This window comes from Urocampus carinirostris, chromosome 14, assembly GCF_059441175.1.
Source record: "Urocampus carinirostris isolate Australia breed hairy pipefish chromosome 14, RoL_Ucar_1.0, whole genome shotgun sequence".
NCBI classification, from domain to species: domain Eukaryota; kingdom Metazoa; phylum Chordata; class Actinopteri; order Syngnathiformes; family Syngnathidae; genus Urocampus; species Urocampus carinirostris.
In genome coordinates, this window is record NC_142362.1 from 22,175,963 (window position 1) to 22,201,195 (window position 25,233).

The 25,233-nt window shown below is 38.0% G+C and overlaps 1 protein-coding gene across 1 annotated transcript in view; it reads right to left on the reverse strand.

Annotated features, from left to right (window-relative positions):
* nck2a (NCK adaptor protein 2a) overlaps positions 1 to 25,233 on the reverse strand; it is a 52,518-nt gene that overhangs the window by 20,378 nt on the left and 6,907 nt on the right. Inside the window, exon 2 of the mRNA XM_088352846.1 lies at positions 476 to 717. Within this exon, the coding sequence (XP_088208972.1) occupies positions 476 to 701 (226 nt within the window). The 5' untranslated portion in view covers positions 702 to 717. The remainder of the gene's footprint in view (positions 1 to 475; positions 718 to 25,233) is intronic.

Here is a 25,233-nt window from a genome sequence, read left to right on the forward strand (position 1 = left end):
TTTAAAATCAAATGTAAGACCAAGTGGACAAAAAAAACTACCACCGAAACAAAATCAAACAAAAAACACAAATATTTCTTGCACATAATACATCGTTCCTCGTACACATTACCTGGCACAGCTTTTAGCCATGGAAAAAACGTTGATCATACAGCCACTTCTCATTGAATTTACACTTTCACATGGTCCAAAGTAACATCTCAGTCCGGTGTTGCTATGTGTATTGTGGGTACGTTGCAGCCTGGTCATCCTGGAAGGGGGATTACCTCATGCCTGTTCTAGGTTTTTTCATTTTTTTCATGTTTTGTTTTTCCTTGCCTTCATGTAGGTTTTAGATCAGGGGATGGTGTAATAATAGTGTGTAGTTTGCAATAGTCTGTACAGCCCTTAGAACTCCTTGTGATTAAGGGCTACACAAATTAACATGACTTGACTTGACTTAATAAACAAAAAAAATAGATAACTAAAGAATTACCTAGCGTGTCTTTGATGTTCTTCACCAATGACCCTTTCTTCAGGCTGTTCTTGCGCTCTACGTAGTTGGACGGCACATAGCCCGTCTGGTTAGCAGTGTTGCGGACACGCCACCACGTTTTTGAGTCGTCCAGCAGGAACAGACGCTCGTTTTTTCGAATGTCAAGTTCCTGGTCCTGTTGGGCTGTGTAGTCCCACTTGGCTACAACAATCACCTCCTCTGTCATCTTTCATGGAGTCCCCCTGGAGAAAGAAGCGAAAAAAGAAGTCAGAGACAAGCTTGGGCATAGGATGATGTAGTTTTTGGAAGTTACTTATAAATATAAATCCTGAGTTTTTAAAAAAATGCTGAGAAAATGTACTCAACTTTAGGATTGAATAGGCTCAAGTGGATTCTGATTGTTTTGTGAGCAACAGAACATATTAAGGTTGAGCAGTTAACAGACTTCCCCAAAACTGCTAATAGTATCAGTGGTAATACAGATCATATCTCATATCACACACCATATCCGATAGTATAGCAGGTGTCTCCAACTGGTCTGACTTAAGGACCCACTTTCCCACCCTAATTAAAACGCTGCGATGCAAATCCGGGAAAAAATGCCGACTTCTCAAATTTATTGAATGAAAGGACAGTACAGTTAAAACCCAATATAGTACATATAATAACAATAATAATATAACAATTATTCTTATAATCGATTAATCTGATTTCTTAAAAACATTTTAATTGACTCTTCAAATAATGTCACATCACACAGAGTGACTCAGTTAAAAATTTAGGTGTCATATTTGACCCTGATCTATCCTTTGAGATGCATGTAAAGCAAATTACTAGAACTGCCTTCTTCCATCTTCGCAACATTGCTAAAATCCGTTCAATACTGTCTCAGTCTGATGCGGAAACAATAATTCATGCATTTGTTACCTCCCGTCTCGATTACTGCAATGCACTACTCTCCGGTCTCCCGAAGTCCAGAATCAAGTCTCTTCAGCTAGTACAAAATGCCGCAGCGAGGCTTTTAACTAGGACAAAAAAGTACGATCACATAACACCGATTATGGCTAACCTGCATTGGCTCCCAGTTAGCCAAAGATGTGACTTCAAAGTTCTCTTAGTATTGTACAAAATCATACATGGACTTGCTCCCTCTTATCTTTCAGATCTGATCTGCCACTATGTCCCGGTCCGAAGCCTACGATCTGAGAGTGCTGGTCTTCTGATGATCCCGAGAGCAAAGAAGTCCTCGGCTGGTTCGAGAGCGTTCTCCATTCGGGCACCGGTGCTGTGGAATGCTCTTCCCCCTGAGATTCGATCTGCAACCTCAGTGGAAATGTTTAAATCTAAACTTAAAACTCACTTCTACTCCATTGCATACGAATAACCTACTCCTCTTGTCGGTTGAAAATAGTTTGTGTAATATAGTGTAACAATCTGTGAAGCCCTTTGAGACTCTTCGTGATTTAGGGCTATACAAATAAAAATGACTTGACTTGACTTGACTTCAAATATTAAAGTTGTGGAAAGATAGGAAAATAGTGCAAAAATATATATTGTATATATGTATATATATATATAATATCTTTTTTAAATATAAAAAATGAAATACAAGTGTTTGTCAATATCTTAACAATGAACAGAAATCCATAGAAATGTATGCTATACACCTACAAATATGTAAGATATTCTTTTCCTACCACCATATCCAAAGATCATTTAATATTTGGACTTATCATACAAACAAAAAAAAGGGCAACACATTTTTCTTTTAATCCACAAAAAAGTATAAAACCTGTAATTCCACTTTTAAAAATGTTATCAAGAAATCTGTTTTGGGGTTAAATCTTGGGATATAGTAAACATTCCCAATATGAAAATTATATATGCTCATGAGTCTGCTCTTTGTTCAGAGAAAAAAATGTCATTATTATTGTTGTTTTTTACCTTATTTATTTTCTGTTCGTTTTCTCTGTATTTCTGCAGCACTGTATGTTCCCTTGAACATTGTTAACTTTGTTTCATGAAGAAACAGTCAAAAACTAAAAAGTTCAAGGGGCGGCATTAGCTCAGGAGGTAGAGTTGGGCAAGACACTGAATCCCTAATGCCCCCAATAAGCAGGTTGGCGCCTTGCATGGCCGCTATAGGTGTGTGAGTATGTGTGTGTGAATGGGTAAGCGTGAAGCACATTGTAAAGCGCTTTAGGAAGTCTTCATTGACTTGAAAAGCACTATATAAATGCAGACCATTTACTATACAAGTAATAATGGCATGTTCAATAATAAAAATAAAAGTAACAACTTTTACAAATACGGTCTTGGCGCCCTCTGCCTGACCAAAGCAGTACTCCAACTCCCAGCATCACAACAAAATTGTATGCACTATTGCATTGATTCAACGTACTTGTTGTCTCATAAATCACGTGATACAACAAATTGATGATCCAATTAGTTGCAGACGATTTAATCGATTCGTTGTTGCAGCCCTAGAATATATTCACATAAAAAAATGGCCAACAGAACCAAAACAACTTCAAGTAATATTGTTCCCTTTAAAGCCAAATAAGCTGCATTTTTAATCAAATCCAAAACACCAGTTGATTGTCTGTCTTTTAGATGATAAAATCAATTTCTCTAATATTATGTGCTTTATCTGAGTTGGCTATGCTCAACATGTGTGGTCTTTTTGTGGTGTGAAATTGTGGGAGTCAACTTGCATTTGCAAATTAACAGATACCTTTATTGTATGCGTTTTGTAATAAGTATATACCTATGCACAGTAACCAATGCAGTCTACATTTAACGTCGGATGTTTGCAGGTTACTGCAGCCATTTTACTACCACTTTCTTTGAGTATATCGCTGCGTTCTCATTAGTGTATGAACAAAAACTACAAGCAAAGGTGGTGTTTCGCAACTTAAGTAAAACTTGTAAATTATGGGATAAATAGCACATGCAATCGGTAATCCAGTGTACCAAATTGATGAAACTCGTGATGTCATTTCCATATGTTCCTCGCCGGAGACTCTGAACAAATGAAAATTACACCACTCGTTTTATAAATTTAATATAGTGAAACACTCAATTGTATATCATCTCCATTTCATTATTGCTCACAAATCTGAATTTATTTCTATGTGTAGTTGGTACGGTGCTTCTGATATCCTCATAGATCGACAACATGTTTCATTTGCACATACCTAAGACTTATAACATTGGTAAAATGGCGGCGCCCTCTGTTGGCTGTGGCTGCATCGGCTCGCTACAACGGGTCAGGTGTATCGACATTTCGTTCTGTGTACATTGTTACAAAGAATGACAATACAAAGGAAATTATTATTATTATATTATTACTTAGAAGGTTAATGACTTTGGACACCTTGAGGTCATTTAATTCTAACTCCGGATATAATAATTGAGACCATTTTCGACCAAATTGTGAGAAATGATACGGCTATGCAATCAGGAATACTGACTAAAGAGTCGTATCGCTGTTGTTGTTTCGGCCGCTGTATTAGCTTCGCTTGTGGTACGTGGATACCGTAACTATAGTGGGCGTGGCTTAGCTCCTACTGTCGGATCTATGATCTGCAACGTGGCTGACAAAACTAAGCAGCAAACGGATTGAAAATTCTTTCTTTTTCTTACAGTTTGGTAAAAACAGATTAGTACGTGATTTTATAGGGAGATATGCAGAATGACAAATATTTAAATGCCATAGTGTGATAAAGCTTAACGTAATACCAATTCCAACACAACATGTTTCAACGTACACACTATGTAAACAAAAACAATGAGTTAAAGTACTACAATTACAGCAAAAATATGACCCGTCTTATGGTAGTCTGGACAAGCGCAACTTTTAAGGAATCCAACAAGTCTGTTGGTACAGCAGGGTCGTGAGAAATTGTTGGGTCAAATGCATGCTGGGATATGGGAACTGGGATGATCCACTTTTTCCATTTCGTGATGAAAAACAGTGCGATGGCATGAGAACTATGCAAGACATTGAGTTTATATTTAGCACACCAGTATGTCAAAAGCCTGCAGCTGGAAGTCCAATGACAAATAAAGGAAGTGCAATTATTTTGACGCATGCATCTCATTCTTAAGCAGCACAACCGTTAACAACCGAAGGCAATTCAAGTGTCATAGATAGTTTCAGGGCAACTTTATCTCTGCTCAAGTGATTCTTCGCGATACTAATCGGCTCGGATGGTGAACCGCTTGATAGACATTGAGCAGTCAAGAAACTGCATGAATAGTGATGGCTAATGAGGAATACAGCCACAGAAATTAGGTTAAATTAAAAAAAATAACGATTGTGTGGAAATACAAAGATCTCTGGTGGATCGTAGCATTTTTAAGGTATTTAGAGTCAGGAAAATCAGATAAAATTGTAAAGAATAATCAACCGAAACTAAGTTTTGTTTGCACTCAAATCTTCTGGTATTGACACAAAGCCCTCAAGTTTCATGGCGGTTTGTCAGGTTTCATAACCAAACAGTTATTTGTCTGTGTCTACTGTCTGGAGCAATAATCAGGGCCAAAATGTGAAAAGAAATTGAAATGAAAAAAAGTCTTGGCTATGAGAAAAGTTTTCATAGCCAAGACAGTTTTCCCCATCCTTTGGCGAATGAGTGAATTTTGTGTACCGCAAAACAGTGTTCGCGGTACTGATTCAACAATTTTGCAGGATCTCTATGGAAGAGAAAGTCAAAGGCAAAAAAGACATGGCTGGGTCTTAAATTAAAAAAAATGATTAAATTGATCTGGTTATTTTCATTTCCATAATCTGAGTAATGTATTTATGAAAAACAACTTAAAAAGTTACCCTTATTGTATCTTGCTTTTTTTGTCACATTTACTGGTCAAAAAAATTGTAAAGCAGGAATAGCAAATTGAAGAAATTCAGTTTTTACAGTTCATGTGTATTATATGAATTTTAATATTTAAAAAAAAAAACGAACTTCCAGAAATTATTTCTCAGGAACCAGTTATTTCCTTCCAAAAGAATGAGGGGTTTTATTTTTTTACAAGTTAGCAAAGATACATTTGATTATCACAGATTGAGAAAATCATTACTCTTTAATAAAATATTGAGGGCCGATTTAGATAATCTAACAAACCAAAATACATTTTGGAGTTTCCCATGTGAAGGTGATGATAGATTATTAATATTTGGAAGATCTGGGTGCATTAAATCTAACTGGATCGAAATGTGTACTCATTTACAACCAATATATATAAAATAACATTTAAAAGTACAATGAAAAAGGTGACCACATTATTGTCCCTGCAACTGGGGCATACTATGGCAAACCGAATCGCAATTCTATTGAGATGCATCCAAAACAGTGTAAAATTGACTCTTGTGAAGAGATATAGACCTGAAAATAATGAACAAAAAACTAACAAAATAATTTGACCAATCAAAGAAAAAAATAAAACTGAATTCAGAACAAATCTGATTGAACTTGTAACAAACTGGATCAGAAAACAACAACCGATACTGAACTCTAGAAAAAGGAGTGGTGACATAGGCATGTTGAAAGTTTTACAATGAAGAGATCAACTGTGTCTCTGCTTGCAGTCACTGATGCAGTCTAACTTGATTTGAGAGTTTTGCAACACCGCACTAGGAGAGTTTGGATTGCTTTCAAGAGATTTTGCCCTTTAATGGTATTCAACAAGGACAGCGGAGGGGGTCCCTAGAATGAAACAGTAGCACAAAAATGCTAAGGCGCTGCATAAGACCAATTTCTGAGCACGAGGAAACCACTCCTAAAGTGACTTAGATTTTTCCAAAAGACTGGCGTGAGGTATGCGAACAAGCTGCGGCCTCTGTCCGCCTCAGGCTGCAGCTGCTGAATCACACCAAGCTGCTATTTCCATGTTGTACTGCAATGATTCATTCTGCACGGATGGGTGAACCCCCATGATGAGACCTAATGTCGGATTATTACAACATCTACCAAGATTAGACATGTTAAATGCAGAAATATACTGCAGACATGCTTAACAGCTGCTTTAGTGACGAATGCAAATACAGGGAGTATTATTTAAATCATGTCTCATGCATATTCACTGTTTGTCATCATTATTGTAAGTGCTTATCTCACCTCTCACCATAAATGCAGTACTGACTGCAAATACAAACCCAAAGCTAAATTCCAAACAATATTGGCTGTTTTGTCTTTTATTCCACTCTTAGACTAAAGTTTAGGTTACACATAAATGGATTCCATTCTTTTATCAAATTCTTCCATGGAAGTCAGTCTTAATTTCATCAATCTTAAAACCTTGTTCCAAAACGTCTGGGGCACGTTTCCGTAAATTTACACCTCATGCAATGAATTGCTTGTTGAAAGTAGGCAATCATTTTAAAACATGAATATACTTTTGACACTATTTGTGTTACCATTCACTAAAGGAGATTATGTGTAGCTTTTACGTTTGGATTGCTTAAGAATAGGACATTTGTAGGATGAACTGAGTTCAAGAAATAGAAATGTATATATTTTGTAAATGCATTTCAGGGAGCAAAAATCCCCAAAATTGATAGTATTTGTGGAACAGTCCGGATGGATACAGTGTCTGTAGAAGAGCATTTTTTAACTTATAATGGGATCATCAATTTGGAAACTGCATTTAGGCCATCTATTACCACATTTTCCAGACTATAAGTCGCTTCTGAATATAAGTCGCACCGGCCCAAAAAAAAACGCATAAGAAGGAAAAACCTTACGTGAGTACATTTTAGGGGGAAATTTATTTGATACAATCCAACACCAAAAATATAGTATTGAAATGCATGCAATGGGGGGCATTTCTTGCAGGGTGACATTTTTCACCATGACACGACAAGGTTGAAGTTATCAACACTGGCCTAGAGCGACCTCTTGCTGTTTAGTGTGAAAATAACATGTGAAATGATGTACCTGGTAATAATAAAGTGTTTATTTCACATATAAGTCTCACCAGAGTATGAGTCGCACCCCCGGCCAAACTTTGGGGGGAGGGGGGAACGCGACTTATAGTCCAGAAAATATGGTATTTTCAAATTAAGCATTAATGTGGCAGAAAAACTTAACACGTAGCACTGATGCACGATGAAAGAGTAAATGATTTTACCTATCAAGTGAATCGAGAAAAAAAATTAAAACCAATTTTCTGATTGAAATCATACGTAATAATACAAAATGATATGTTGTTTGGGGTGTCCTTAAAAAGTTGAAAGTAGAATCTTTTCTCAGTGAAGTATCTATTAACAATGACCAAATGAGTTTAAAGAGCCTACATATTCTTTTTTTTCTACCTCACCTTACTACTTATGGCGGCATTAGCTGAGGTGGTAGAGCGCTCGTCTTTGGATCAAGAGATTGCAGGTTCGAATCCTGGCTCCTCCGTGTTATATGTCTAAGTGTCCTTGGGTAAGACACTGAATCCCTAATGCCCCCAATAAGCAAGTCGGCGCCTTGCATGGCTGCATGACCGCTATTGGTGTGTGAGTGTGTGTGTGAAGCACATTGTAAAACGCTTTGGGAGGTCTTCATTGACTTGAAAAGCGCTATATAAATGCAGACCATTTACCATTTACTTTTTTCTTTTATCAGAGATGTTCGGGCCTGGCAACACATTACAAGGGAGGAAGGGTGGGCATGGGTGTGTAGGGTTCTTTCAAGTTCTTCCGCACGGTTTTCTGTTACGGTAAGCTAAAAATAGTGAAAGTAAGAAAAGTAAAGTTTCAAATACAGTCCAAACGCCATCCCATACCATAAAGAGGTTTAAATAAAAAAAGTTTATTTGAGCCCGTTTAAGAAAGGCATGTACTTAATGGAAATGGCGGCAGGTTTTTAAAGTGCGAAAACTACCTTGAAGTACTAATACTACTACAGCTACTTTTACTACAACTGTTGCTGCCACATAATGAAATGAAACAACATTAACAATGAGAACATTTAGGTAATAGATCTAGTCCCCAAATATCAACTGAGGAAATACAATTTTAAGTCTGTGTTTGACGTTGAATCAAAAACGTATAGGCGTAGTGATAATACAGCAGCAAGCAATCATAATGCCATTAAAACGTAAATTATTCAATACATAAAAGTAAGAAAATGTAAAAATGTATCTTTTCGTGAACCTCTCGAAATATAGAGGAATAAAAACTAAAACCACAACTTCATCTTAGCTTCTTCCAGAAATAGCCACACAGCTACTGAGGCGGAACACCAAAAGCTTGTACTTCTGCACTTCTGCATCATGATATACATTTTTTTCCTCCTAGAGGCTGAAAGGCTTTTCCCTGAAAGTAGAAACGCTGAATCTAAGTCCTCTCACGCCAATTATGTGGATCAAAAAGAAATATGAAATAAACATTACATCTGTAAACATGCCATCAGAAGACTGACTGCCTTTAAACAGGGAGTGGGTGGTGAAAGAACATGGATTTGCAAACATGGTGAAGACCAATGCACGGCAGGAACACCACCTCAGCACATCAAGTTTCTCGTGTGTTTCTTTCGTTTTTCCTTGTTCACAATGTGTGACGATGGGGACAGTCTCTGCTACATCTGTCCTTCACCTCTTTTTATTTCCTGAAAACTACGAGACTCTTCTGGATGTGGAAAGTACATGGAGATGGCCAAAGATCTTTGAAGATATATAGTGAATAGCACAAGAAATAAGGTAAAATGCTATGAAACACACAAAAAATATAATTGATTGAATTGAACTTCAAACCTGTCTGATTGAGTTTGCATGTTTATAGGGGGTATTTCCAGTAGCGTTGCAATCAAACAAAAGAGAAACACCCCGGCCTAAAAAGGCTCATTTTGCTAACATTTGAGAGAGAAGGAGAAAAAGATGGGTGACAGGCTGCTGAAGTGGCCGACGACCCTTCTCGAATCCTTATAGCGAGGCGGGAGAGCTTGGGTTCTTTCACAACACAAAAAGAAAGGGGGCGCAAAAGAGGATTATAAAAAACAAGAGTGGAGATGTTTAAAGAAAAAAAGCTTTGGCAGAGCTTTCTATGTTTGCCATTCAGGTCACACACAAGGAGCATTCAGCCAATGGGGACTCATTCCCACCTCCCCCCAATCCTACTCTACTTCATTCCAGACAATTTCAAGAGGGAAGCTGCTTCACCAGCAATAAGGGAATGGTTTGAGGAAACTCAATGAGCATCGGACATTGACAGAGCAGGGCCAATAGCTCTCTTTAAGGCTTGCCAATGTTAATCAGCCTATTGGTGCTGATTCAGAGACACTTGCCCCATTGAACGGTTCGGTGGCGTTTACACGGGCAGCTGCTGCCACTGCTGTTTCACATCGACACTAAAAGATGTCGACTCATTGTCGGCTCTTTCAACAGTTTATCAATTTAACAAGCTTTCAATCTGTCGCCTCCGCACAAGCACTCATGCATGATTGCTCAATTCTGAGAAGAAACCTCTGGCTGTCAACTGGAGGGGTTTAATTGAAAAGGGAAATTACTTTTATTTCAGGCTAGACATTACTAATATGATTTAAAAAGAAAAAACTGTCAATTCTGTGAACCGGAATGATGATTGACCCCATAGATTTGGGATGCAACAGAGGCACATTCATTCTTAACTAGAAATGGATCGTCAGCAAGTTCACTTTGCATAAAAGGTTGAGGGTTAGGCTAGGATTAGTGCGCATTAAACCTACCTTGGTAACCTACCAAGGGGATTTAAATGAATAAAAAAATAGAGCAACCTCAATCTGGGTCAGTTTTGCCCACAAAACCCAAGGGTCAACAAGCCTCTGGACAAATTTCATATTTTGTGATGCAGATACCGCATTTATTCATGTATATCACACTTATTATTTTAAACACGAGCTTTATACACAAGGTTTTATGGTAGTGCATTATCATATTTTTGCAATGATCATTCGAAAAATATCGCTGACCACAATTGCAAAACATTGTATGCAATGGGAATTTAACCTGAATTGAATTGGGCGCTGAATCCTAACCACTTGAACACCAGTGGAATAGATAAGTTAAAAAAGACATACTACTACATCCCATTATAACAGTATTTTATGCACAGTACTAAAGAAAATTTTAGAGAATGGAAAAATAGAATGTCGTCCTGAAATATATTAACAAACGCAAAAAGACACGAGGGAAACAACTCTTTGGTATATCGGATGATTGATCTGGCCTGAAAGAAAATTAACTACATTGAAAATTTTATGTTGGTACTGTGTTCATGCTTTAGGCTGTCAGTAAACTGTTTTAATAATAGCTGCACATATTCAACAACATCATTTACAACGCTTAGTTTGAGCTGAGAAAAAGTTGAAAGCTTTTAGACCCATTGATAATCAAAAATTTGTGTTGAGTTTTATAATATGGTAGATAAGTTTCAATTCATTATGAGGTATTATAATATTTTCTTCCAGCAGCAATAAACCTCTCTTGGCAAGTCATGTGGTACTTTGAGTAAATGATAAAAACCTACAGGTACAATTTTCAACCTGCTCCTAATTATAGCAGTGTATCACCCACAAAGTAGGAGCCATTACACAATTTGTATGAATCACTTTCAAAAGCTAAATAGGTATTTGTAAATAGTTAAACCCTTTAAGAGCCAATATTCGAGCAATCGTACAATGCCCTAGCATGCTTGGTGCTCAAGTCAGGATTTGAGCAGTAGTGCAAGGACAGCACGGACGCACAAAACAATGCCACCTAAATCATTTCCAAGTGGTCTCTAAAGTGGTCAAATGGGTTGAAAATGTTGACCCCCTGAGAGGCACTAAGATTTTACAACAGTATTTAACCTTTGTGTGGTGTGTCTTGGGCAAGTACAGCCCGGTGGCATCCACCCGGTCTTAAACCGGGGACCTTTGCACGGTAGGTGAATTTGCTAACCACTGCAATATGGCTACCTAAAAACAACTATAGGGGGAAAAAAATCATAGGTGCTGAGGCTGAAATAAAAGAAACTGAATGGAAGAAGTCAATCAATAGCTTTGCCTTAAAACATAGTGTTAACAATTCGGGTTTTTTAACGTTTTTTAAGCAACAATGAGGTATATAACCAAGTGTTGGTGTCCAGTTAAATTGGGAGAATTGGTCCAATGAATTCAATGGATAGTTGTTTTTCACTCCTTGTGGGCGGCAGTAGCTCAGGAGGTAGAGCGATAGTTTTAGGATTAAGGGATCCCAGTTCGAATCCCGGCTTGTCCGTGTTACATGCCGAAGTGTCCTTGGGTAAGACACTGAACCCCCAATACCCCCAATAAGCAGGTTAGCGCCTTACATGGCTGCACAGATCACGGCCGCTATTGGGAAATGTGAAGCACAATGTAAAGCGCTTTGGGAAGTCATTGACTTGAAAAGTGCTATATAAATGCAGATCATTTCATTTCATTTCATTGTTTTACTGTACAATCTCTCATACTGCAAGCAATTTTACACGAGTCAGCTGCAAGCATTTTGTATTTTAGGAACCACTAATAAAGTATGCTGTCCATATAAGTATCAAATTTAAAAACCACACATAAAAAACTGGTCCCAAAAAAAAAATCAAAGGATGTATTTTTCAGCCCTTGTTTTACTGTACAGTCTCTCATACTGCAAGCATTTTTATGAGTCAGCTGCAAGCATTTTGTGTTTTAGGAACCACTAATATAAGTACGATGTCCATATAATTATCAAATTTAAAGAGCATACATACATATATAACAGTACATGTTTACTTCATTTTGTAATAGACAGTTTGTATTCGTTTTTTAACTGCAACTGTGCATGAATGGTTTAAACCTCAACAGCTTAATTACAGTGTCTAATGCTAGGTACCCATCCAATAACCGCAACAACACATAATAATACATGACTAGACTACTATATTCGACAACCCCGTACACACATAGGGGAAACTGAATAATAGTTGTTCATTGCACAGTGCAGGAATGTTTCATTTAAAGAAAACAGAGTCGTGAAAAAGTATTCGCCCCTTCCTGATTTATGGGATTTTTGCATATGTATCCCTCACAAAGGTTTCAGATCATCAAACCAAAATTAATATCATACAGAGACAACAAAACAAAATACAAAATTGGGTTTTGAAATGTCCATTTCATTTATTAAAAGGTACAAAAAAATATCCAAACCTATATGGACCTATTTGAATGAGTAATTCCCAAGAGTCAACTAAGATTACTCAAAGAGTGCGATGACGGCTCATCCAGGACGTTGAAAAACATCCAAAGAACTGCAGGCCTTGCTATCCTCAGTTAAGGTCAGAGTTCATGACACCAGTATATAAGAAAATATTGGTCAAAAATTGCATCCACAGCACAGTTCCCCGGCAAAAACCACTGCTGTCACAAAGGAACACACAGAGTCAAGTCATATTTTCCAAAGAGCATCTTGAATACCCTCAAACTGAGAAGAAGCATTATGTGGGTTGATGAGTCAAAAGTAAACTTTTGGGAAAGTGAGCAGCCCGTTACATCCAGCATAAAAATGGCACACCATTCAACAAAAAGAATATGATAGCAAAAGTAAAGTATGGTGTTGGCAGTCATCTGGTCTTGGGCTGCTTTGCTGCCTCAGCACCAGGACTACTTGGTGTGGTTGATGGAATGGTGAATTCTGGTGTTTACCAGAAGATCCTGACAGAGGACAGCGGCTCATCAGTATGTGTCCTTATACTCAAGCGATCTTGGATTATGAAGCAGGACAACGATCCAAAACACATGAGCAAGTCCACCTCTGAATGGCTCAAAAAACAAACAAACCGAAGATTCTGGAATGGGCCAAAATCCTTCCACAGTGTTGTGAAAGACCAATTATTCTAAACCTTTGATTTATGTTATCACTGCCAAAGACGGCCCAACTCACTATTAGGTTCCGAGGGCAATTACTTTTTTCACATAGGGCCAGATAGATTTTGATTTCAGGATTTCAAAATGGAATATTTTATTTCCCTGGGTTATCCCCATTTGATATTTATATTAGTTTGATAATCTGAAAGATTTGTGAGTGATAGATATGCAAAAAACACAAAAATCATGAAAGGATAAATACTTTTTATCAGCACTGTATGTATCCATTTATAAAAGGTATAATGAACTTTTTGTGATGACACATCTTCCCACATTCAAGCAACTTTTCATGTTACTTTTATGGAATACAATTTTCTAGGGCTTTCTCACATCAGCATAGCCACCATTGTTGAGTGAGTCTCCATGACAACCATCACAGGGTGGTCTCATTCAGTGACAGGGGCATTACCAAAGAATCTGACTTTCCATCAGCCTTTGCGAATCATGATATTTCTGCCCGTAGAGCAATTACCGTACACACACAGAAAGGAATATCACATTTTCAAGGAAACGGCACCTTTATCTCAAGTGAACGAATCATTTTAGTTTTCCCCCTTTCCAAAACAACGGAGCTTCTTTTACACCCTGAGCTCTTGAAATACATGTTTGCCCTTTGGGGCAGCTGGTTTCCCTAAAAGCTAGCATCTCTCAAACGCAACCTGCTACATGCAGTGATCATTACCTTTCTTGTCTGCTAGAGCGGGAAAAATGTTGCTATTTTTATATTCTCATGCTTCACAGTAGTTTTTATGCCCCCTGGCAAACCACACACACAAAACAAAAGAACGTAAAAAAAATATGAAGCAACACTATGCAGCAACATTGGTGTAAATTCGGGAAAGAAGGATGGAAGGAAGTCTTGATGCGTTTTCCAGAAGGGTTGGAAATGACTATGCTATTGTTTCACAAATGGAAGATGATGGTACGATTTTTAATAAAATTGCAATTTCGAAATCCTGCAGATAGGAGGATGGCTCATTTTGCTCAATGGATAGTAATTTGTTTCCATGTTCAGTGTAGGCTCGACCACAAATAAACAAGTACAATGAACTACTGTATTTTGACAACCATAAGGTGCACATAAAAGTCTCAGCTTTCCTTTAAATTGAGCAGCGTGCCGTATCGTGCAGTGTGCCCTGTGTGTGATGTGAAGTGGCGGACGCAGCTGAGGACAGACACAGCAGTGAGGCTGCTAAAGGGTGTAATGAGAGTGTCAACGCTAAAATGTGAGGTGTGGGCGTGCATAAGGCTACGTTCACACTGCAGAGCTTAAGGCTCAATTCCGATTTTTGCGTAAATTATGATGCTTTTGTGAGATGGTTCACATCTCCAACTAAATGAGACTTGTATGCGATCTCCTGTGACTTCTCCGCGTCTCCTATGTTAGTTAACGCGATAAGAATCACGCATGTGCGGAAGAAGACATGTGACATCACATGCAATGTGACTATTGTTTGCGAAAGTACTCATGGATGTAAACGCCGTAGCATATCGGGCAATTTGAAATCTCTTTTGCTACGGGAGACAGAACAGAGAGGTCCTCCCCAAATATGAATTAATTTCAAAACCTTACTTTCCCTCCATTGAATGCTTTCCATGTTTTCCTAAGCTATGGTGTGTTGATTTCTACGCTACGCAGAGGAACATGGAAAACAAAGAGCCGCAAGAGAATTAAAGATGAATACATGGTTCCCAAGTGGAGAAAGGCTGATAAATCTAGGTGAGTGCAATTGTATTCCCTTAAAAAAAGACTAATGTTGAATAAAAAAACGAAAGAAAATGCAGATGACCTTCCGCAGAAATAGGGCGACTTGGTTGAAGTTGGAGAAAAGACTGGCGCAGTGGATCATCGAACAAAGCGCAACAGTAAAATAACTTTTTAGACCAAGTTATGCCTATCGCTACTGTGCTCTTTTAAAAAAAAATGTTGTTTTGTCCATGTGTTTTTATTTGTAATCAATACCAAAATAAACCACAACTAAACTCAGTTTTGCTCTTGTATTTTTGAAATATGCACACTTAAATTCTGGGCTGTTGTGAGGTAAGGTTTCCACAGCAGAGGGAACCCACACCCAATAATGAGGTGCGCCGCATGTTCGTGTTAAATACAGATGTAGAAGGGTCTACGGAGACTGAGCCTTTATACAGTACTTTAATAAACACAATTTTAAAATAAAATATGAAAGTACATCATTTTCTGGACTAATAAAAAACCCACATTGGCCATAAATTTGAACATAGACCTTAGAATTATAAATCATACAGGTGTATTTTGATGTGTTCCTTTATTAATCAGTCGATATTTATCGCTGACCACAATTACATAAAAAAGGTGGCAACGGGGATAGAACCTGGATAGAAACGGCATAAGCGCAGAATACTAACCACCAAGTCACTAAGGACATAGACAATGTAAAGGCAACAGGTCTTCGCATTATCAAACAAAGCATTTTAAGAGACTAACCATGTTTAAAACGACAAAATTACTTCCCACAATGCCTTTCTCTTCATTCAGTTCAGAATCTAGTGTGCCAAGTAAAGACTTTGTTATTCAGCAATACAATACTTTAGTTAAGTGGTCACCAATTTGTTCTGTCAGACGGAGCAGTTTAATGTCAAACAATATTCTCACGAGCTGGTCCAATAATATAATAAACAATGTGGAACTATAGTTAAAAATAGTGTGATGATGACATAAAACCTAATTCCATTGTGTGTGTCATCGGTGTCCCCAGAAATTTAGCGGACAAGATCCGGTGCAATCAGAGTTCTATTCCCATTGCATCCACAATTTGCCATTGTAATCAGCAGTATATTTCAAATGATTACTCAATGCACAAATATGGTACTTATTTTAAGTGCACACCTAAACCTCACTATAGTCTTTATTCTATGCGGCTTTCGGTTTGGTGCCCCTAATAAGCGATACATTTTGACTGATCAATTAATGCACAAATATGGTACTCAATTCATTTTTAATGCAGACCTGGCCCTTACTGTAGTTTTCATTCTGTGCGGTTTATAGTTTGGTGCACCTTATACGTGGAAAAAAATATCACAAAAAAATCATTTTGGGGGTTACAGTGAAAAAAAATAAGGCAGTTAAGAATGCCCCCCTGCCTCCCTTTACCATGTTACTCATTGCACATTAATGTACCAGATAAGCAGAGTTGAGCATATCAACTTGGACCTCACAATGATACTGAATGAGAAGCACCCATTATTTTCCCCACAACCTGCTGCTAAAAACACACACAGTAATAATTTGAGCTAAAAAGATTCTAGCTGGTGAGTCTTTGGAGAGTAAGCAGCATGAGATGCTATGAAAAGACAGTAGCCTCTAGATCTAGAGATTGGTTTGTGATTATTCTGCTAATGGTTCTTACTTAGGAAAGGGTATTGCTGTAACTGTATTTACTTATGCTCACAACAGAAATAAGCAACCCACGTCCAAATTATTATCAGCAATTAGGCCAGTGGCTAGTTTGAGATTTTTGAAATAATAGGGCATCGCAGAATCTGCTTACTGGGAGAAATGCCATTGAATTAGGATTACAACTATTTGAGAGTTACAAGAATTATCATAGCACACATCTCTTTAAAAGGGAGCCTCTCACCCATTGGATTTAATGCATAGTATATTTACTGTATTTATACGACCTTCTACCAGCTCAGTAGCCTAGATGGTAAGGCGCCCGCTTTGAGACTGGGAGGTTCGGGTTCGCGCCCCGGCCGAGTCATTCCTAAGACTTAAAAAGTGGTCGGCGGCGCCCTCTCTTGGCTGCGGCTGCATCGGGTCAGGTGCAATCGACATTTCGTTCTGTGTACATTGTTACACAGAATGACAATACAAGGAAATTATTATTATTATTATTATTATTATTTTAAAATATTCTTTTTATAGTTACCAAATATTCGTTAAACAACATGTTTGCTTTGCTGGAAACGAGTGAGTTGACTAAAATACAAATATAAATGTATAATATAAAATAGAAATCCAGGTGAGTGCAATTGCATTCCCTTAAAAAAGGCCTTACATTCAAAATAAATCTGAATGTCTCTGTTTGATAAATGGTAGTCAGCATATACAGTAAGCCTACAATGGGTGGAGTAGCAGGTGGCTTTTGTGACATCCGATGGACATATTTAACACCGAGGGTCATTATTTGACGAGGAGCGGCTCGATTTTTTTCTTATGCTTCTCTCGGCATCGTCTCGCAAAGCACATAGAATCCGCTTGCCCCCCTTTACAGCCCCTGGGCCGTAGTTTGGTGACCCCTGGTCAACAATTTATGTGGCTGTGTGACAGGGGACTTCATTCCAAATTTAAAGTTGAGCCTCAGCTGCTGACTGGGTGATGTAACACACCAAATGGGAGAAGTGTGGAAGTGTGCTCATGGCTTGCCGTAAAACACTCAGCGCGCTGCCGAGAAAGACCAACTGCGCGACGGAATCGAGTGAGGAGTCGTGCATGTGCGTGTCTGAGCAAGAGAGACCAAGTACTGTTTGTGTGCAGTCTTGAAATCTCAAGAGAGCCCTGTGGCATTCAGAGTGATCCATCTCATAAATAAAGCAGTACTTCCTTCAGCTGCAGTCATGTTGACGTGCATGTATGTGTGCGTGCTTGAAAAGAGAGCTGCAAAAAGAGTGGATGTGGAGGACAAATGGATTAGGAGGGCTATCGTATTTCTCCATTCAACTCTGCAGCACCACTGCACATCTTTGGGCTAATGTCCTAAAGGACATCAGCACTTACTCAAAACGAAATGACTATTGACTTAATCATCTTCACAAAGTAGAGCTGCAACTAACGACAATTTCAATAGTCGACTAGTCACCGACTAATGAAACAATTGAATAATTGGATGTATATAATTTTACCACAAAGTTGATTTATGTGGCAAATGATAATAAACACAAGAAAATGTGTTGCAATTTTAAAGAATCAAATCGAATGTATTTGTATAACAGGTACACACAATACAAAATGTAATTTACATCTATGTCCGGATATTTTTCGACATCCCGAAAAAAATGTTAGTATCCACCGTTTTTTGTGAGTCGAATGGTCGTAAGTAAGGGAGCGTCTGTATCTAATTTACACATTTGAGGAGGCATCATTAATGCAGAATTACAAACCAAAAAGTTTCAGAGAAAAATATGCTGCCTCCTAATGATTTTCTTATGGGTGTCACTTCTTTATTTTTTGGCAGAACCACTTATGCAGACATTTGCTGATGACACTTACATGTTCCCTAAGGCAAAATGTTACAATTTATGTTCAGATTGTAAAAATAGGACTCAGAGAAGTGATTAATATGTATTATAACAGTGACTGATTTACATCAACTACACCATCTAGAAACTATGAGGACTAGGGGCTTACAAGTCGCTGTTTGCTAATGAGTAAACGGAACAAAACAGAACCAAACATGCTTAAATTAGATCTACATTTCTAAATGTAGCCAAAATTTGAGTAATGGTACACATTTGGGAATAACTTATTTACATGAACGAGCAGAGTATTACTTGCCTATACTTGGGTGAACGAATATTCAGTTCCAGAAAGAAGCGCATATTAAAAGTCATTACACAAGTAGACAGTTTCCATATCTGATTTTATAGTTTATAAACACCACAATTTAATTGATGCAACTCAACCCATTAATAAATTATTGTAGTTGTTTTCCCACTTGTTCCAGAAGCATCAGTATTCACTGATTTATTGTAGGTTTCTTCTGCGAAAATGATGTATGCATACAAATGGGGCATATTTGCTCTCGAGATAAAAATGTCATAATGTCATGGAAATATAAAGTGTAAAGCATAAATCATGGACTCGTTGAGATTCTTGCAAGTGAAAACGGCATAAAGAAAAAACAGGCGCAGAAAAAGAAAAGGTAATGCCTCATTTCAATACAGCTATTCTGAATTCAGATTTCTGTTTAAAAAGGGTCAACTGGAATCAAGCATTTTTATTATTTAGTTTTTTTTTTTTTTAATCTGATTTAAAGTTTGTGTTCTTGTCGATGTTTACATCGCCTTACAAAAATCCGGAACAGTTGTGCTTTGAATTGGTTATTACCATTTGCTAGCATATACACTGAAGATCAAAATTAGAGAACGACTTTAATAATTTTGAAATAGTACCATTTTCACTGCTCAACAGTTTAAGGACATTGTGTTGCTACTACAAAACCTTCTCACAAAATGCAAAATGCGTTTCAACAAAAAAAAAACAATTTTGCCCAAAATGCAATGATCAAAATTAGAGAACACTTTCAGGTGCCTCCCACTTAATGGTGCTAATCTAGCGTTTGGTCCTCATTTCCTTGATTATCTGCCAACCACTATTTAACTTCTAACTTCCACTGACTTTGCAAGATGGTGATGGTCATGGTTTGGGTATTGAGTTCCGCAGCAGTTGGGCCTCTTGTACAGTTTAATGGGCATGTGAATGAAAATGTGTATCAGGACCTTGTTCAACAACACATGCGTGGTTCCTTACTTGCGTTCATCACCCAATCAGCCTGCAGTCTTAATGCAGGAAAATGCACCATGTTACACAGCAAATCAGGTACAGAATTCCCTTGATGGTGAAAACATGATTAATGGCATGACTTCCCGAGTGCTGATCTCAACCCAAAACGAGAAGTTATGGAAAATCCTCAGTGACAAAGTTATGGTCAAGAAACCCACTCCAATCACCGAACTGTGGAGGAGGTTGAAAGAAGAATGGATCAAATACACTCCACAGCAGTGTGGGAGACTAGTGCTATCCTGTGGCCGCAGATATGCTCAAGTCATTTACATCAGAGGTCTTTACACCACTTACTAATTGCTGACCACTGTAACCTTCACATAATTTTCCGTGCCAAATCAGTGTTGTTCTTTGATTTTGATCGATGCATTTTCTGAAAAATATTACTTTTTTGTGAAATGTCTTTACAATACCGGCAACAGTGGAGAGGGCTGTCTACAGTTGTGTCCTCAGTGGTGCCCCGACGACCCATGCGGTTAAAAGGATACGCCTTGTCATTTTGTAAAAGACTTCTTGTAGTACTATGTTAGAGACACAATAAAATGTAATTTAACCATGGAACAGTGAAAATGGAATAACTTTCCAATTTTGATCTCCAGTGTGAAATGTATCATAATCGTAACAAGTTGCAATTTCTGGCACAGAAATGAGTTTTGTTTGTGGGCTATAGTACCTTATTTCTTTAAGGTTTCTTACTTTTTTATCTTGCACAATTTATCATGGTGCAATGTGATCAGATATTACAAGACCCGTGCCTAGTTTCTAAACACATTTATGAACAGGGAGTCCTTTTTATCAAATGTGCTACTTCCCTGTCAAGGTATTTATTGACTGGGGTGGGTGATGGGTTGGCAAAGATCAATGACTTTAGTAGACATGGTTCCATTCCTCGCCATCTAAGTACAAGGAAAAACCCTAGAATAGATGTAAGTTTGAGAGGTTAATGGCACGCTGACACCATCCACTACCTCCACAGGAGTGCAAGTAGATTGTTAATGAGGGTGATCCTCAGAGGTAGGCACGTTCACACGAGCTACGTAGAACTACAGGGAACCTGTTAGCATGGAGCGTTTGGCGATCATTTTGTGGTTCAGACAAACAATGTTTTGGCTGCCTGATTGACTGCTAGAACTGCCAAAAGGGAGAGCAGTCACTTAATCAAAGGAATTAGAGCATGAATGCCTGCAGCATCCAATAAAAACAAACATTTATAACATTTTTAGTACTAAAGGAGCACAATTTCAAAGGCAGAGAAATTATGTTCGATTCCCCTAGGAATGCAACCACTGCGTTTTTACTCTAAAGGCCCCATTTGTGGAAAATATTGAGCAACAAATACACACATCTACCTTGAATTCATTATGTACAATGATAAACTGAATACCTTTAGATACATTAATAGTGATGTTCTCTTGCAATTACTATTAAAATCATGTTGATAATCAGTACAGGTAAGGTTTTAAGATGTTTTTAAAAATATGCTTCATGTTCTGCCACAGTGTAATAAAGCGAATATAGATTGCGTCAGAACTGGTAACAAGTATTTACACATACCAGACATAGTCCAGTTAAAAAAAAAGAGTTCGATTGAAGAATGATTTGCAGGGGATTGTTCCTATCCGGTAAGTGCATTTACTTGGTTGTGAATAAAGCTTGTAATAGCATTTGCATTAAAGATTTAGCATGACCAGCATGGAACTGATTGACTACTGAAGTGTATTTTATTTCTATTTCCAGCTCCGTTTCTTTGTCGATATGTGATACATTTTCTTTCATAAATACTGTGCCAAACTAGTTTTTCTACGTTTCTTTTTTTATGGTTGTGGAAATTCAGTACTTTACCTAACACAAGTTGTGATTTGCGTGCATGTGATCCAGATGCATTTTTCATTTAGAAGGGACTGTTATTTTTGCAACATGGACATGTAGATAAATGGATTGAATTTGTTTTATTTGCCATAGGGGGAAAATGACAATTGAAATGTCCCCCAGAAACAAGACTTGTTCAGAGAGAGAGTATCATTTGTTTCTGTACTACAAATCAAGTTCTTTGCGACATGATCAAAGAAAGTGTCAGATTAGAAATGGAACCTGTGCAGCAATGCCCACATAGAGTCGGACTAGTCTAATGGGTATACATGAACAAGTTATCCGGAAATGAAAGGACTAATTGGAATATTGCCTGCATATAAATATACCCAATGGTACTAGACCCGGGCAGCACGGCGGCGCAGTGGTTAGAGCTTGTGCGGCACAGTTCATGTCATGGGAACCTGTTGTGGGTTCAAATCCAGCTCCAGACTTCCTGTGCGGAGTTTGTATGTTCTCCCCGTGCTTGCGTGGGTTTCCTCCGGGCACTCCGGTTTCCTCCCACGTTCCAAAAACATGCATTTCAGGTGAATTGGCCGGTCCAAATTGTCCTTAGGTGTGAATGAGCGAATGAGTTGTCTGTCCCTGTGTGCCCTGCGATTGGCTGGCAACCAGTTCAGGGTGTCCCCGGCCCACTGCCCGGAGATGGCTGGGATGGGCTCCAGCCCCCCCGCGACCCTGATGAGGATAAGCGGTACGGCTGATGAGATGAGATGAGATGAGGTACTAGACCCAGCATGACTCATTTCCTCTTTCCTTCTTTGTTGGTCCCCATGAGATCCGTTCTGCAACCTCAGTGGAAATGTTTAAATCTAAGCTTAAAACATACTTCTACTCTATAGCATATGAATAACCTATACTTTCCTTGGACAATATATCTGTAATATTTGTGATTGCAACATCCTTTGCTGTCTGGTAATCCTGAAAGGGGGATGCTACATGTGCGGTCCCCTCAAGGTTTCTTCATTTTCCTCATGTTGAGGTTTTTGAGTTTTCTCTTGCCCTCATGTTGGTTCCAGATCAGGGGATGGTGTGATAATAATCTGAAAAAATAGTCTGTGTAATTACCTGTGAAGCCATTTGAGACTCTTTGTGATTAAGGGCTATACAAATAAAAATGACTTGACTTGGAATTACAGAGGTCTGATGCCTGATGGCAGTGTGTGTGATGACAAACCCTTAATTTTGTAATAGGACAACTATTTAGAAACCCAGAAATGGTGGCTGCCAATATAGTAGACTCAGATATAGACAGTGTTGAGACCAGAACAAACACACAATGAATAAAGAGTAGGGTTAAGGCCGAAAAGACATGTTGACCGATAAATGGGGGGGAGCTCCGACACACAGACAGATGTGATCACTATTGTTTCAGTGGCAAATACAGCACATTTTAATGTTTACCCACTGGCCAGATTACAATAACAATGGGGTGACCTTTATCTCGCCACCAAGTCGCGTGAGCCACCAGTGTGCCCATCTGTGCTCAGTCTTTATTTAAGTCTGTTCTCCAGTATGGGCTGTAAACCTCACTTGCAAGAGTAAAACACAGACTCATAGGATAATCCGCAGAATGCTTGCTGCCTGGAAACATCAACCATCAATCAATCGGGGGGGATTGTCAGGATAATCAGGAGACCCTTTTAACCTGCTTGAGAAAAACAGCTTTTCCTTTGAATGTTTTTTCCAACCATCATCAAAAGGTGTTTAAGGATATTAGAGAGCGCTGGGAAGTGGGGTAAGTTTGAATGGAAAGTCAAAACCAAGGTTTGCTTATATGCTGTAAAATATGTATACCCACTAGTCCAAACACAGCGCATCAATTTTCAGTTGACGGTAAGAAGCAACATGGCTGCCTTCTAGGGATGGATTAAAACAGGTTGATTTTGCATCTTAATTTCTACTTCAAAGATAATTTATAAGAAAAAGGAATGGACAAATTGCCACTGGATGTGCACTTTCAGCGAACCACCATTTTGAGATAAAAATAATAGATCTACTGCTCTACAACTATTAATGTATATATTAACAATAGAATGATCTGCTTTGATTCAATAGATTTTCTTTTTTAACTGGGTCTTATTGACAGTGCACAAAAATCAAGAAAATGGGACAAATAATCACTGCAGCCAAAAGAATAATTCAGTGTGCGAATATATATATATATATATATATATATATATATATATATATATACTTTAATGAGGACCAACTGAGTCCAAGTAGCATATTGAATTTAATTATAAGTGTTTGCAAATGTTAAATAAAACAATCTAAAAATGGCAGATTTCCAAAAAACAATTAAATTTGACAACTGATTACCCAAAATGCCCTCTCTCATACACAAGTATTTTTCCATTTATTAAACCACAACATGACAATTATCAAGACAAAGGTAGATTGCCTTAAAATCAAAGGGGAGAAAATTAATAATTTACAGTAACATGGTGTAGATAGTTCAGTGTCTATTAACTATTTGAAAAAATATATATCTATTTTTTTTGCACTTGCCCTCCAAGATCTACATTTTAGTTAGGATTTTGGTGGCCAACTGCTGGAACTTTGTGCGTTTGTATCAATAGTATTTAACAAAGTGACACTGTCGAATCAGAAGCTAGCATAATCACAAATATAAAACATTGTCAACGTTTCAAAGCATCCATTTATCAATAGTTCACTTTCAGAGACCTTTGTGGAAAAGGTATAGGCAGTGTGTAACCATCACTCTCATTATGGCACCTGGTTTGCAGAATCTCCGTGTGGATTGGGGTAATAATTAGTGTTCAAGACCCATTAACATCTTATCAGAAACGCGAACAAGCAATTAGTCAACTCATTACTGGGCAATCAAGCCTAAATGAAAATGTGTCTGTTGGAAAATCGTGTAATTGTTTTAGGGGCTTGTCAAATATTGACACAGACAAAGGTGTTACTGGTATGAAATAGGAAATCACACATTTAGTTCACAAAATATAAAAATGTATTAAACTAACACATAAGATGTTACCTATAACAATAACATGTTAACTACAAACAATGAGCAGTACAGAAGAGAAGCATGACAGCAACAAAAGTTTGCATTGTAAAGCATCAAAGTTGAAGTATGTAATGTGTAGTAATTTACTTGATTTCCTATACTTTCCATTATTGTCACAGCTCTCACCAAATGATTTCAAACATTTAAATTACAGCAGTCTGTCACCGTCTGACTGTCAGGTCCTCTTTGCTTTCCCCTTGCCTTTTTTGATCACTTCCTCCTTGGCTCTGATTCTACTCACACCAATATGTGTCACTTTCCCTGATTGCTCCCTAATCAGAAATCTTACTCACTACTTAAGATGTTTTTTGGGTTTCGTGATAGTATGTTGCCTCTTTCATTGCATTCCAAGCCTTTATGTTACAGCCTTGTTTGTTTCCACTGGACTGAACCATTGCCACCTTTCCTGACCACGACTGCTGCCTGCCAAACATTTGGACACGTT